This window comes from Nomascus leucogenys, chromosome 4 (assembly GCF_006542625.1).
Source record: "Nomascus leucogenys isolate Asia chromosome 4, Asia_NLE_v1, whole genome shotgun sequence".
NCBI classification, from domain to species: domain Eukaryota; kingdom Metazoa; phylum Chordata; class Mammalia; order Primates; family Hylobatidae; genus Nomascus; species Nomascus leucogenys.
This window is the reverse complement of record NC_044384.1, coordinates 92,593,013-92,608,503: the sequence shown is the minus strand read 5'-3', so window position 1 is coordinate 92,608,503 and position 15,491 is coordinate 92,593,013. Positions and strand designations below refer to the sequence as shown.

At 57.3% G+C, this 15,491-nt stretch overlaps 1 protein-coding gene across 2 annotated transcripts in view; it reads right to left on the bottom strand.

The window, feature by feature from the left end:
* The window catches only part of MOB2 (MOB kinase activator 2), a 72,055-nt gene extending 69,900 nt beyond the window's left edge, over positions 1 to 2,155 (bottom strand). Inside the window, exon 1 of one of the 2 annotated variants that reach the window (XM_030811521.1) lies at positions 2,036 to 2,155. In XM_030811521.1, the coding sequence (XP_030667381.1) occupies positions 2,036 to 2,052 (17 nt within the window). In that variant the 5' untranslated portion in view covers positions 2,053 to 2,155. The remainder of the gene's footprint in view (positions 1 to 2,035) is intronic. The other variant, XM_030811519.1, reaches the window with a different exon arrangement.
* Between the last annotated feature and the right edge of the window lie 13,336 nt (positions 2,156 to 15,491).

Genomic DNA, 15,491 nt, shown 5'->3' with positions numbered 1-15,491 from the left:
GGCACAAAGTACCTGCTATTTATGAATGTACACAGGTAATAATCACACATTCACAAAACACACTCAGCTGCCTCCTTGGGAACCCGGCTGACTGGGCTGGTCCCGCTGACACGAATCCCTGTGGGTTCACCTCACCCGCTCAAGAGTCTACTTCCCACTCCGAGGCCTGGGTGCTTCCAATGCAGTCCGTCCCAGTAAATGCAGAAAGCAAGCAAGCGCCTATGATTCGGAATAAAGCAAACACTTTAAATAAAGCTGTGTGGCCTCAACTCTCAGTGTCCGCGGGTTTCAGAGGCCTTGCATGAAACACCTCTCTACACTAACAGTAGCCAAAATTTACCACACGCCAAGCACTGTGCTAAGCCTTTACCTTGGTCTCTCCCTCCACAACCATGCACTGCAAGTCGTACAGTTTCCGCCTTAGGGGTGTTTTTTTAAAGCAGGTGATTTAAAGAAAGAGGTGAAGTGACCACACTCACACAGCTAATAAGCGGCAGGGCTGGAACAGTAGTGTTGCCTCTTCAAGAAGCCATGAGCCGGCCGGGCTCAGTGGCTCACACCTGTAATCCCAGCACTTTAGGAGGCTGAGGTGGGCGGATCACGAGGTCAGGAGTTCAAGACCAACCTGGCCTTGAAACCCCATCTCCACTAAAAATACAAAAATTAGGTGGGCATGGTGGCGGAAGCCTGTAATCCCAGCTACTCAGGAGGCTGAGGCAGGGAACTGCTTGAACCCAGGAGGCGGAGGTTGCAGTGAGCCGAGATCAAGCCACTGCACTCCAGCCTGGACGACACAGTGAGACTCTGTCTCAAAAAAAAAAAAAAAAAAAAAAAAAAAAGACATGAGCCCTCCCACCCCATGGCTGGTCCCCCGAGCCATCTGCACAGCTGCCCTGACCCCTGCACTCTGGCTCCAGGCCGATCCTCGCTGCACTGGGCACTTCTGCCGTCTCTTGATTCATCCCATGCTGCTTGTCTTCCCTGGTCTCCTTGACACTAAAGTCCACGCAATGCGATGCCAAGAACGGTTCTAATTCCTCTCTTTGGTTATCCTGACAACAGCCCCCCGACCGCGCGCCCCCACCCCGCCCTTCGACTCCCAAGGGCCTGAGAGACACTGAAACAAAATGTCCATCAAGCCTTTCACCCCACTTTCTGAACTTCGGTGTCTACACAAGTCCTTCCACTGGCCAAAACCAAGAGCAACGTCTCCCCACTCCCACCCCAGGCCCCTGGAATGAGTAAGCGGACTCTGGGCAGGCGCTATAGGGGTAGCTACAGGGACAGGCAGAGATGCGCAAGGACCACGCTGTCGAGTGAAAATGCCTGTCCTTATTGTTCTTCCAAAGAAAAAAAGTTTGTTTTTTTTTTTTAAATCACTTTAGCCAGAATAACTGCTGCGGGCAAAGCAGCGACGCTTTAGCTGCTGTACCGCTTCTCCGATTTCCAGCAAGCTAAACACAGAAGCGGATGGGAGGGGAAGGCGGCCGCGGCTCCCCAGCTAAGAGCGGGCAGTTTCTCCGGCTTCCTTCCTACTCCACCCTCCTGCCCCGGCCGCCCGCGGACCGCAGCAAGATCTGCACCTCGCCAGGACCCTCCGCGGGTCCGCAGCCCGCAACAGCCAGTCCTGCTCCCCTCCTTGGCCACAGCCCCGCGAGTACCTCAGGAAACTGGGGGTCTTTCACTTATTTTTCCTTTTTCTTAAGGAACTTGTCTCTACCGGTGTTCAAGTTACTTAGTCCAGAAGCGAGCCCCGCGCAGGGAGCGGAGAGGGCAGGGAAACCTGCGAGGCCCCGGCCCACCGACAGCCGGGCGCGCGGGGCGGCCGGGCCAGGCCTCTGACCGGACCAGAACCGGGCTGCCCCCGAGACGCCCGCCCCGGCCCGGCCCGCCCAGGACAGGAGCGTCTGCTCCGCCCGCTCCGCCCGGGCCCGATGCCCTTGAGCGGCGGTGCCCGCACTGAGCCCCGCAACCCACCCGCGTCCCGGCCGCCCCGCCCGGCACCCGCCCGGGCCCGGCCCGGCCGCAGACTCACCCCATGAGCCAGTCCATGGCTGCGCGGGGCCGCCGCGCCCGCCGCCCGACGCGATCGGCCTCAGCCCCGGCGTCCGGAAGTAAACACTAGCCCGCCCGCTCGCTCCCACACGCGCCGCCCGCCGCCGCCGGAAGTGATGCGCCCGCGCGCCGCCTGCTGGGACGCGTAGTCCCGGCCTCGCACCCTGTGCTTCCTGCCCGCCGAGTGTTCCTGGATCAACGGGCTGTCCCCGCGCACCTGGACTGTCTCCCCACACCCCGGCTGTAATTTCCCCCTTGGGCTCTCTCCGCGCTGTATCCCACGCCCTGGACGGTTACCTGCCGCCTTTGGCGCTCCCCTTGCTCCGGGACTGTCCCTCACACCCTGGCTGCCCCCTCCCTCCCCGGCCGTCCCCCTGCGCCCCCGGCTGTCCTCTCCCACCTTTGGCCCTCTCCTCGCTCCCTGCGCTGTTCCCGCTCGATGGGCTGTGTATCACCTCGCTCTTGGCTGTCCCTCCCCCATCCCAGACTCTCCCCTTGAGCTCCTGGGGGTCCCCATGTTCCCTGGGCATCTGACCTCCTAGCCACTGTGTCCTGGGCCCGGCCCACAGCAGTTACTCAGTGACTGCCTGTCACTGAGTGACAGGAATTCCCCATTCTTCCCCCGGGGAAGATGCTCAGAGGAGCACAGAATCAGGGAGAATGCAGAACCTGAGGGAGAGCGGGGGGAGGGACTGCTTCCCCCGGCTGAATACAGGGCGGCCGGCGGGGCTGACCCTGGAGGGGGCGAGGTCAGCTGGCCTGATGCGGTCACTTGTCTGAAGCCCAGTGGCTGTGTCACTCCACCATGCTTGTCAGACAAGTGACCGCATCAGGACAGCTGACCTCGCCCCCTCCAGGGTCAGCCCCGCCTGCTGCCCTGTATTCAACCAGGGGGAAGCGGCTCCTCCCCGCTCTCCCCAGGTCACCTCCTGCCACCTGGCCTCTCTCCAGGCTCGAGAATGCTTAGGTATCAGGCAAAATTCTCAGTTACCATCAAGAGAAAGGCTTAAGGTGAAAAGGAATTCATAACAGATCCTGGGTAGCTCACGGCATTGCCCAGAAAGCTCGAGAACTTCTAAGACCGTGCATCTGGGAACGCCTCCAGTCACAGTAGCCTCCGTTCTTAGTCCCTTCTCTCTGGCTTTGCCCCACAATTGAGACCAGCAGGTGAAACCTTTCAACCCCAGACCCCCACGCCCCACCTCCCCGCAGCAGTAGAAGGCTGCGTGACGTGGTTATGGTCAATGGAGTCAGAACAGAAGTCGGCCAGGGAGGCTTCCCATCCGAATGAGAGGATGGCGCCTCCGCAGGGAGGCGGTTTGACTTCTGCTTCTGCAGGGGCAGGATACCTGGAGGGCGGGAACCAGGTATTGGGACTGCCTTGGTGGGAGGCATTGATAGAAAACAAGGACCGAGAAGACCGGAAGAGCTTGGGACGTAGATGATTCCAAAAAGTGGCTGCACCAGCCATGGGCTGCCCTTCTCCGGAGCTCTTGATGTGCGGGAAATGCAGACACGCACTGGAATTTCTGCTGGTCACAGCCAAGCCTCTTCCTGCCTGATGTGTGAGTACAGAACTGGGACAGTAAAGGCGTCACTGCTGCAACCACAGGGCGCCAGCGTTCCGCATCCCTGAGTGCTGGTGCTGGAGATGCCGCCTACTGCCGTGCAAGCGCTGCTGCTGCTGCTAGCATTTCCGTTCCAAGTTGGGCAGGTGCTGCTGACAGGGAAGCTGAGGGCGTCTGCCTGCACCGCCGCTGGCAGCTTCTCCAATGCAAGGCAGACCCGGCCTCCTAAGGAGGGGTTTCTCCAGGAAGTTAAGGTGCTTAGACGGTGAAGAACGAAACGGCCCACAACAGTCCCTCTATTTCGCTGCTTTCTACAAACACCGTTCTGCCCACACCTCACCTTACTGCCCTCATAGTGCAGCCGAGCCTTGCAGAGGTGAACCCCCACTCCCTCCAGGGCCCGGCCCGCGGCTTATCAGCAACTGCCAGGAGGGTGGGAGGCGTCCACTCTTGCTGCGTCGCTTTCCTGGTTATAAAGCTCGTGGGTGAACATTGCAGACTTAACCAGCAAAAACCACCGGAGATAAAATAGGAAAGACAAAGGAAAGAGGAGGAACACGCATTTAACACACAGCATCTCGGGAAGGAAAAAAAGACAGACCCATGTCACCAAGGTCTCACTGTTGAGTCAGAGGTTGCGGTGAGCGGAGACGGTGCCATTGCACTCTAGCCTGGGCAACAAGAGCCAGACTCCGTCTCAAAAAAAAAAAAAGTGACAAGTGATAGAACTGCTTGTACTGCAGCCCCAGCTAAACCTTGTTCTCAATCTGGGGCACATTTAAAGCTTTTGCCCACTCTTGGGTGTCTTGCTAATTACTTAAGAACAGCACATTCCGTAAGCACTGGTCAGAGAGGACAGGTTGCCTTACTTGTGTGGCCAAGGTTGATGACTTCCTTCTCCCTACTTCATGCTCACTTTGCTTTAATGAACCGCTCGCTTGGCTGGCTGCATCTCTTTACCTCGCAGAGTGACCCAACCCATCATTCCTGAGGACGAGGAACCCTTGGTGGCCCTGCCTGCTCCTAGGTGCTGGCCTCTTCCAGTAACGGCTCCCCTGAAAGTGGTTGTCCTAGGGGATGCTTCAGGCAGCCCCCCCAGTTTCCATCCACATTCCTTCCTGCCCCATTGGGTGCCAGCAATCCTGGTGACAGCCTGCCTGACTTGGTCAGGTTGTTTAATGTCCCTGTGCCTCAGCTTCCTTTTTAGTGGAATGGGAATGATATTAGCAAACTTGTCCTAAGAAATCCCTCATTAGGCCCCTGATGCAGGCGGAGGTGAGGAGCCATGGGGGAGTGGGTGGGCATGCTGGGCGCATGGCCCCTGGCTTTGGCAGCTCTCCTGCCTTGGCCCGGCCCTCCTCCCCTGAGGATGGTGTGCTGCCCAGTGCACCCCATGCATGTCTTCGTGTGTCCCGCCCAGATCACATGTGTGCTATCTCATGGTGTTACATATTGTCTGATCTGGAGCCCAGTGGCAAGCCGAAACATGCATCTTTAAGAATCATGTTTATTTCTTAAGAGGATAGGGCTTTGCTCCCAAGCCCTGGGGCCCTCCTAGCTCACCCTCCTAGTAGAGCTGGCCACCATCTCCACATAGCAGCACATGGGGCACCACTGGATCTGTTGAGTAAGAAGTGACAAGTGGCCAGGTGCGGTGGCTCATGTCTGTCATCCCAGCACATTGGGAGGCTGAGGTGGGTGGATCCCTTGAGGTCAGGAGTTCGTGACCAGCCTGACCAACATGGTCTACTAAAAATACAAAAATTAGCCAGGCGTGGTGGTGGGCACCTGTAATCCCAGCTACTCAGGAGGCTGACGCAGGAAAATCATTTGAACCCAGGAGGAGGAGGCTGCAGTGAGCTGAGATCACACCACTGCACTCCAGCCTGGGTGAGAGAGGAAGGCTCCATCTCAAAAAAAAAAAAAAGAAAAGAAAAGAAAAAAAAGGCTGGGTGCGGTGGCTCATGCCTGTAATCCCAGCACTTTGGGAGGCCAAGGTGGGTGGATTACCTGAACTCAGGAGTTTGTGACCAGCCTGGCCAACATGGTGAAACCCCATCTCTACTAAAAACACAAAAATTAGCCGGGCATGGTGGCAGGCACCTGTAATCCCAGCTACTTGGGAGGCTGAGGCAGGAGAATCGCTTGAACCCGGGAGGTTGAGGTTGCAGTGAGCCAAGACCATGCCATTGCACTCTAGTGTGGGCAACAAGAATGAGACAAAAAAAAAAAAAATAGTGGCAAGTGACAGAACTGCTTGTACCGCAGCCCCAGCTAAACCTTGTTTTCAATCTGGGGCACATTTAAAGCTTTTGTGCACTCTCGGGTCTCTTGCTAATTAGTTAAGAACAGCACATTCAGTAAGCACTGGTCAGAGAGGGTAGGTTAGCTGCCCCACGTCTACTTCCATTTCCTTTTTCTTCTCTTTGCTTCTCCTCCTCTTCCTCCTCCTTCCTCCTCCTCTTGTTACTTAGTAATTGAATGCTGAGCAATATGACCACAGGAAAAACTATTTTACCCAGCTTCCCAGGTAGGCAAGGTGGCCAATGAGATGTAAGGTGAAGTTATTGCATATCTTGCAGGAAATCCTTTTTGTCCTTCCTGTCTACCCCAACCCTGTCCCAGTCTCCTGCTTCCTGACCAGAATAGGAAAAAAAAAAATGATGGCTGGAGCTCTTGCAGCCACCTTGGAGCATGAGGAAGTGATGATGGAGAGCAGAAAGGCAGAAGGAACCTGGGTTCCTGCTGAAACTCAGAACCCTCCATGACAGTCCTGATTCTCTTACCAAGGTGCTTACGTTATTTGAAAGAAATATGGATTAAATCATCGTTCTTCCGAATTTCTGCTACTTGAAGGAAAAGACAATGTCTAACTGACACATCCATCAGTGTATCACGGTGCCGGAGGTGAAACAGCCCATCCTTTACTTTGAAAAGGATGTTTTCATATTCTCAGATCATTAGATCCCAAAAATGTTGCCAAGTCCCTAAATGTTCATGGGATATGTCTCCTGGCAAGCACATGTATTTTTTTTTCTCTTTCTCTTTTTTTTTTTTTTTTTTTTACACAGAGTCTTGCTCTGTTGCCAGGCTGGAGTACAGTGGCACAATCTCGGCTTACTGCAGCCTCTGCCTCCTGGGTTCCAGGGATCCTCCTGCCTCAGCCTCCCACGTAGCTGGGATTACAGGCGTGCGCCCCCACACCTGGCTAATTTTTGTGTTTTTAGTAGAGACAGGGTTTCACCATGTTGGTCAGGCTGGTCTCGAACTCCTGACCTCGTGATCTGCCCACCTCGGCCTCCCAAAGTACTGAGATTACAGGCGTGAGCCACCGCGCCCGGCCACACATGTATTATTTAGCATCTGGAGTATCTAGGTCCTCGGCTCTGGGGCCTGTGAACGTGGCATCATTCATACGATGTGATACCCTGAGAGACAATCAAAATCTGTGTGGACCAGGCCTGGTGCAGTAGCTGACGCCTATGATCCCAGCACTGTGGGAGGCCGAGGTGGGCAGATCATGAGGTCAGGAGTTTGAGACCAGCCTGACCAACATGGTGAAACCCCATCTCTACTAAAAATACAAAAATTAGCTGGGCGTGGTGGCAGGCACCTGTGATCCCAGCACTTTGGGAGGCTGAGGCGGGTTGGAGACCAGCCTGGGCAACATGGTGAAGCCCCATCTCTACTAAAAATACAAAAAAAATTAGCTGGGTGTGGTGGCATGCACCTGTAATCCCAGCTACTCCAAAGGCTGAGGCAGGAGAGTTGCTTGAACCCTGGAGGCAGAGATTGCAGTGAGCCGAGATGGCGCCACTGCACTCCAGCCTGGTGACAAGAGTGAAACTCTGTCTAAAAAAAAAGTCGGTTTGGACGAAATTGTGGCAGAGCGAATTCGAATTTGTAGGACCCTGAGGCCTGAGTGGGGAGGTATACTGCCAATTTCTCCAAATAAAGACTCCCTGCTTCTGATGTTCTCTGTTTATTGGGATTGAGGTGGGTGTGGCTGCCTGATCAATAGCTGAATCATAACTGTTGATTGGCTCCAATAAGGACACCACATCTTGAAGAACAGCTGCAGTTGGAATCATTACATCTTTCAATCCACTGTCAATCACCAACACCCTCTGTCTTCCGCACAGAGAAGACGTGAGAGTGAGACTGGAATCCTAGAGGGGCCCCTTCTCTGCAACTTTGGGGTCTGGGAGGGTGGCACCCATTTCTGGGCATCTCTGGAGATGAAGGTTTGCTTTTGGTTGATGGTTTTGGCAGGAAAGTAGACCTGTAGGGTTTCCCACTCAGCCCTCTCCTCCTTCCATTCACCCATTCATCTGACAAATAGGTAGTGAGTGCCAACTACGTACAAGGACAAGGCACTTGTAAAGCGCCTGGAGAACAGTAGTAGACACAACAAACTAAAGCCTCCCCTTGAGGAGCTGCGGAGTGTCAGTGAAAAAAATAATAAAGCAGGCAGCGCATTCAAAAATGACCAGTACCCTGGGGTAAACAGAGCCAGGGAGAGGGTCACGGCACGCTCAGTGTTATGGGCTGACGCGTGTCCCCTGGAAAGATAAGAGGCAGTTCTAACCCCTAGTACTAGTAAGGTCTGAAGGGGACCTTATCTGGAAAAAGAGTCACTGCAGACGTCTTTTGTTGTTGTTTGTTTGAGTTGGAGTTTTGCTCTTGTTGCCCGGGCTGGAGTGCAATGGCGCAATCTCGGCTCGTTGCAACCTCTGCCTCCCAGGTTCAATTGATTCTCCTGCCTCAGCCTCCTGAGTAGCTGGGATTACAGGTATCCACCACCATGCTCGGCTAATTTTTATGTTTTTAGTAGAAATGATGTTTCACCACATTGGCCAGGCTGGTCTCGATTATAGGCATGAGCCTCCACGCCGTGTCCACAGATGTCATTTGTTAAGACGAGGTCCTGGTTGAGTGGGGGCTTCCAATCCTATATGACTGGTGACCTTATAAAAAGGAGGAATTTAGGCTGGGTGCGGTGGCTCACGCCTGTAATCCCAGAACTTTGGGAGGCAGAAGTGGGCAGATCACCTGAGATCAGGAGTTAGAGACCAGCCTGGCCAACATGGTGAAACCCTGTCTCTACTAAAAATACAAAAATTAGCTGGGCCTGGTGGTGGGCGCCTGTAATCCCAGCTACTCGGGAGGCTGAGGCAGGAGAATTGCTTGAACCCGAGAGGTGGAGGTTGTAGTGAGCCAAGATCACACCACTGCACTCCAGCCTGGGCGACAGAGAGACTCCGTCTCAAGAAAAAAAGAAAGGGTCAGGGGGAGTTTGGACACAGCCTCACGTAGAGAAGACAGTGTGAAGGGACACAGGAAGGAGAAGGCCATCTACAACACAAACTGAGGAGGGACACCTGGAGCAGACCCTTCCTCATAGCCCTCAGAAGAAACCAGCCCTGGTGACACTGACAATGTCAGACTTCTGGCCTCCAGGACTGAGAGACAGTTCATTTCTGTGGATTGAAGCCACCTTGTGACAGCCCCTGCCCTTTCTAATCAGGCTCCTTCCTTCTGCCTGGCTCTAGAGCAGCCCCGAGGGCTGCTGTGCCCACTGGGAGTTCCTGGCCAGAGAAGTGAGGGGCTTGATTTTCCCAATCATGCTTCCATCTAGACTGGGGACCCCTTAGAGGCAGGACCTGTGCGGAGATCCTCGGGCAGCTGTCCTCCACTGTGGGGTGGAAAGCCGAGACTTCCAGGATAAGGATGACCTCATGGCATGTTTCAGGGGAAAGAGCTGATTCCCCAGTCAACCGCTGACTCCAGGATGCAGGCCAAGCCCTGTGGGGTCATTCACGGACTCTGCTCTGACCCTGTCTGTCCTTCTCTCAGGCCCACTCATTGCCTTTCGGGGCCAGCAGGGGACATAGCCAGTGCTCAGCATCCCCTCTCTGTCCCAGGCTGCGCCGCCGAGAGGCCTTGGCACGGGGTGGGCCTCGTGACACACACATTCTCCTATGCTTCAGAGCCTGGAGAACAATGGCTCCCTCTCACCTCTGAGCTGGTTCTTGTGCTTGGGACAGTCCCCAGTGAGGCTGAGGGTAGCCACAGCTGCCAGCGCCTGCCTGGGCAGCCCCTCCGTCCCCAGCACCCCCATGGTTCAGCATTCTCTTTACTTCCTAGACTCGAACAGGGTCTGATTTGGGGATGGTGGTGCAGAAGCCGGCCCTGCCTCCCGGTCCCAAGGTGCCGCCAGCTCTTCCAAGCCTTCAACAAACGCCTCAGATGCCCTCCTGATAATCGCACTGTGCCCGCTGTCCTGCTCCTGCTCCCTCACTTAATCCCCAGGCAGTGACAATCCAGGGAGGAGGCCGAGGCTCCTGGAGGGCCAGACGCTTGTCCGAGGTCACTCAGCAAGTGGGCGGGGAGCTGGGGTTCCAGAAACATCTGCTCTCAAGCCTGCCATTGTCCCACCATGACCTGCCTCCCAAAGGGACGCTCCTCCCTGGGTCCTGAGGAAACAGTTAAGGTGGTCACCCTTGGGAGCAGGCTGGGCAGTATTTTTCAGGCTTCAGTTGTCCCCGCCTCCCCTCCAGAGGCCAGGACAGCCCCTGCATTTGGCTTAGCTCTCCATGGGGGCCTGGTGCCCCTGAGATGACCAGAATGGAGGCAGGTCATGAGGATGCTGATAATCAGTGTCACCTGGGATTATGGCTGGGGCCTTCCCATGAGCCAGGTGCAGCCGAAAGCTCCGTGTGCATGACCCGAAGCAGCTGCCAGTGCTCTCTGAGAGGGTGCCCTCTGCCTCCCCATCTCCAGGTGCAGCTAAGTAAATGGGCCACGGCGGCACCACAGGGAGACAGGCCGGGTGCTGCTGCTCATCTCTGGTGGATGCTGCTACCCACATCCAGGGCTGTCACCTGCCCATTCACGCAGGGCCTTCCAGGCCGCTTCCTCCCCCAGGACCTGCAGGCGGCTGCAACAACCCCCATCAAAGCTCCCGCTAGCCAGGATCCACTGAGGTCCAGTAGAGAGAGGGCTGGAGCCTCTGCTCCCAGAAAGCTGCCCTGTCCTGGCCAGGAGCAGTGGCTCATGCCTGTAATCCCAGCACTTTGGGAGGCCAAGGCAGGTGGATCACCTGAGGTCTGGAGTTCAAGACCAGCCTAGCCAACATGGTGAAACCCTGTCTCTACTGAAAATACAAAAATTAGCCAGGCGTAGTGGCACATGCCTGTAGTCCCAGCTACTCAGGAGGCTGAGGCAGGAGAATTGCTTGAACCTGGGAGGCAGAGGTTTCAGTGAGCTGAGATCATGCCACTGCACTCTAGCCTGGGTGACAGAGCAAGACTTTGTCTCATATATATATATATACATATATATATATACACATACACACACATATGTATATATAAAAAATATGTTTATTATACACACATATGTGTGTGTGTATATATGTGTGTGTGTGTGTATGTGTATATATATATATATATATTCGAGACAGGGTATGGCTCTGCTGCCCAGGCTGGAGTGCAACGGCACCATCACAGCTCACTGCAGCCTCAACCTCCTGGGCACAAACGATCCTCCTGCATTGGACTCTCAAAGCCTTGGGATTATGGGCATGGGCCACTGTGCCCCATCTCTGAGCATATCTTTCTGGGGCACACAATTCAACTTGTAACAGGTGCAGTTACCAGCCACATGATTCAAAGCATGTAGGGTGTGCTTTACCTGAGGCTGCGACGGGGCTCATCTCCCCTGGGAATCATTCTTGCAAGGTGCCGGTGATCTGCAAATGCAGATGAGGCCTGAGGCTGGGGTGCAGGCCACCTCCAGCCGGCAAGTGCAGGATGGGCAGAGTCCTTGTCCAGACCTGGGCAGAGAGCGCTCAGGGCAGGCAGTGTCCAGGCTGCCGTGGGTTGCTTCTTGAGGCCCTGACCCCCAGGGTCACCTGCAGGCCATTCTTTGAAGCAAAGAGGTGACTGACCTGGGGAGTTGGGAACTTGCCCTTTGTGTCCCCAATGACCACCCTTCCTGCCACCCCCACCCGGCCGGGATCCACCACCCTTCCTGGCCAGTGGTGCCAGCCCCTAACAAACCGCCCTTTCAGGCAAAGACCTGCAGGTTTGCTCCCCTTGCCCTGGGGACAGAGTCTGAGATCCTTGGGAACTGACCGTTCCCTGCCCCCTCCCCAGCTCTAGGAACTACTTCATCCTGTGCACTCGGCAGGGTGCCAGGACCGGGGTGGGTGTGTGGTCTGTCTCCATCCTGTGCACTCCGCAGGGCACCCGGCCCTAGGTGGGTGTGTGTTCAGTCAGGGGCTCCCGTGGCTGCAGTCGTGGGCTCCCCTGCACTGCGGGGCTTCGAATGTGTTGCTACTGTCGGGAAGGAGGAGCTCCTCTCCAAGAACTCCTGCTCATCACACAAGGCCTATCTCACATGCCCCTTCCTCCAGGCAGCCTTCCTGCTGCCCTCTTCCTGAGTGGTGGCACTTTTTGTACACACCTGTCACAGAAACCACTGATCTCACAGTGATGACAGAGGCTTGTTTCCCATGCACTGGGGCTCCTAGGGGCCATCCCCAGCACCAGAAGGGTTCTGTACCTGTTAATGGAAAAAATCCACAAAAAGCAGGAACAGCAAAGTAAGTTACTGACATTCTACCCCTCCCCAATTCCCATTTTGCAGACAAGACCCTGAGGCCCCAGAGGGTCCAGTGGGTGCGGCACAGTATGGAACTGGCCCCCACAGAGCTAGCCTGTGCACAGGCTCCCCATCTCCCTATGGGAAGGAGGAGGCACCAGGCCTGCTCCAGCTCCCTCTCCTGGATGGGGACACTGAGGCCCATTACACAGGCGGGGTACTGACAGGACAGCTCTGCCCTCCAGGGTCCAGTGGGAGCTGCTGCTGCTCCCACAAGCCACGCAGAGCCTGGAGCCAGATTGGGGGAAGCTGTCCTGGTGGGAGCCTGTGCTCTGGGACGCAGGGTGCACGGTGCACATGGCCAAAGCGTGGCCTGGAGGTGTGGAGGGTCAGGGAGCAGTGAAGGAGCAGGGCCTTGGCCTCGTGGGGATGCATCCACACAGAAACTACAGATGGAGGCCAGGAGGCTCAGTCTTCCTCCTGGCTCTGCCTCTAGCCAGCTGGGGTTCACTATTGTCCCCTCCATGCACTGGGTAGGGACCCCTAGATTTCAGGTCCCCAAATGTACATGTCTCATCAACAGGTGCAGCAGACTCCCTAAGGAAACTTTGGAAATACAGATTCCTAAGCCCTGCCCCCACAGAGGCTGGCTGTGTAGGTCCCTGGGCCCTGCATTTAAAGATCCCCCCCAGGCACTGCTGAAGGGCAGGAGGGTGGGAATCCCTGGACCAGATGGACCCTGAGAGCCTGACAGCTTTTACTTATCAAACCCATGCGGGCCCCGCCTCCTGGGACTCCGGCTCTGCAGACTCACCTCTGCGGAGCCCGTTCCCAGGACTGGTTGCCAGCAGTGTGGTGAGGGCAGTCTGAAGGGCTCCTGGTGGTGGCCACAGAGTGTGCACACGTCTCCTTCTCCCACTGATACCTGTTATGGGTGGGGTTGTGCCTCCCACATTCATATGTCGATGTCCTGACCCCCAGTACCTCAGAATGTGACCTCATTATTTGAAACTAGGGTCACTGCAGATGAACCTAGTTAAGATGAGGCCACACTGGAGTAGGGTGGGTGGACGGCCTTGTAAGAGGCTGCAGCGAGGGGCTGAGGCAGATGCTCCCTCCTAGCCCTCCACGGAGCCCACCTGCCTACACCTGGATCTTGGACTCATGGCCTCCAGACCTTGCAGAGACGTTTCTTTTCTTTTTCTTCCTTCCTTCCTTCCTTCCTTCCTTCCTTCCTTCCTTCCTTCTTCTTTTTTTATTTTGTTTTGTTTTGTTTTGAGACAGAGTTTTGCTCTGTCACCCAGGTTGGAGTGCAGTGGCACGACCTCAGCCCACTGCAACCTCCACCTCCCGAGTTCAAGGGATTCTCCCCGGCCGGCCTCAGCCTCCTGAGTAGCTGGGATTGCAGGTGCCTGCCACTACGCCCGGCTTATTTTTGTAGTTTTAGTAGAGACGGGGTTTCACTATGTTGGCCAGGCTGGTGTCTTACTCCTGACCTCAAGTGACCCACCGGCCTCAGCCTCCCGAAGTGCTGGGATTCCAGGCCTGAGCCATCGTGCCGGGCTGGAGAGACGTTTCTGTTGAAGCCGCCTGGTTTGCAGTGCTTGGCTCCAGCAGCCTCAGGCCACACACAATATCCCAGGGGGGCACCCTCAATGCCAGGCCCTGCTGGGAAGTCAAGGGCTGAAGTGAACATGCCCTCTGCACGGTAGGGGATTCAGAGTGCCGCCCTGCACCTGGGCTGGGGGAGGAGCGCAGAGCACACCGGCAGACCAGGGAGGGACCCTTCCAGGAATGCGCTTTGTAGACAGCTGGGTAGGGCTGGGGCGGACTAAGGGGCCTGAGGGGTCTGGCGGAACCATCCAGGTGAGGGCGTGGCGGCGGGAGAGCCAAGAACAGCAGCTAGGTGTACTGCTTACCTGAGAGGGAGGGGTGGCCGCGAAGGGGGTTGGAGGCGTTGGGATGGGGGCCTAGTCAGACGCAGGTGGCCGCTGCAGCTTGGCATTGCCCGGTCTGGAGGACAGGGAGAACACCTGGCTGGAGACACAGCTGGTCACTGACTGCGTGAGTCCCTGGGGCCGCAGTGTGGGCGACCTTCCTGCGGTACCGGCAAGCCCAGAGCAGGTGCAGGTTGTGGGTACAGCTGAGGCAGCCGAAGGAACAAGGGGAAGGCCTTAGAAGGAGGGTGGGCTAGGGGCGCGGGGTGGAGACAGGGCTGTGCCTTCCTCCCAGCAGGTGGGTCCCCGACGGGTGGGCGTGCGTGCAGGGCCCCCGGACAGAGAACCGGCCCCAGCCTCGGCCGGCGCCGGCAGCAGATGGCGCTGGCGGGCTGCGCTCCTCCTCGGGTTCGGGGAGCGCCGGGTGGGGGTGGCGGGCGAACCCAGGTCGAAGCCCGAGGCGGGAGAAGAGCGCACCCTACGTCCCACGGGACGCACAGGCGGGCTCCGGAGGTGCGCCCGCCCCGCCCCTGCGGGACAGGTGTTTGCCCATGTAGGCCCCGGACCCGGAGCCGCGCTGCCCACGTGCTCGGAGCGGAGCAGGTGCTCCCCGCGCCCGCCCTCCACGCCAGCAGTGCCTGGGGACCCGGACCGGCGAGGGGCGCGCAGGACGCGGGAGCCGAGGAGCAACGGCGCTTTGAGGATGGAGAGCGCCGCGGAGGGCGGTCTGGGAGTGGGCGTGGTCCCGCCGGGAGTGAGGTCATCGCCAGCAGCTGGCGCACCCACCTCGCCTGCCTCCCGGTCCTCGGAGCCCCCGGCTGCTTCCCGCGGCGCGCGCAGGTTGGGCAGGTTCTGGGCTCTGGGCGGCGGGGCGTGGAGGAGCCCTGGGGCGGGATTGTGACTGGGCGCTTCCTGCGGGGTTGGCGGCCCAGACGCCAGCGCCACTCGCGCCACCCAGCGATGCTCTGGGCCCCCTACGTCGGGGCTGACCTCACCGCCCATTCTGGCGGACCCCGCCCGCTCTAATGGGACCGCGCCCACCCTACACTGGCCTGCAGCCGTCGTCCTCCCCGCTGCGGGGTCCTTGTCCTCAGGGAAGGCGGGGCCGCCACCAGCTGCCCTGAGAGGTGGGGGGACCCAAACCTCCCCTCGCCCACCCCAACCCCGTCCTACTGCCCTCAATCCTGCCCCTCCTGGAGTTTCCTGTTAGGGTCCACACAGGCGAAGGGCCCCATCGGCCGCGCCTTGCCAGCCCTAATGCCTTCCGAGAGGCGGAGGCCCCACAGTGGGAACCCGGACTGAAGTCACTCCCTGGCGCTGCTAG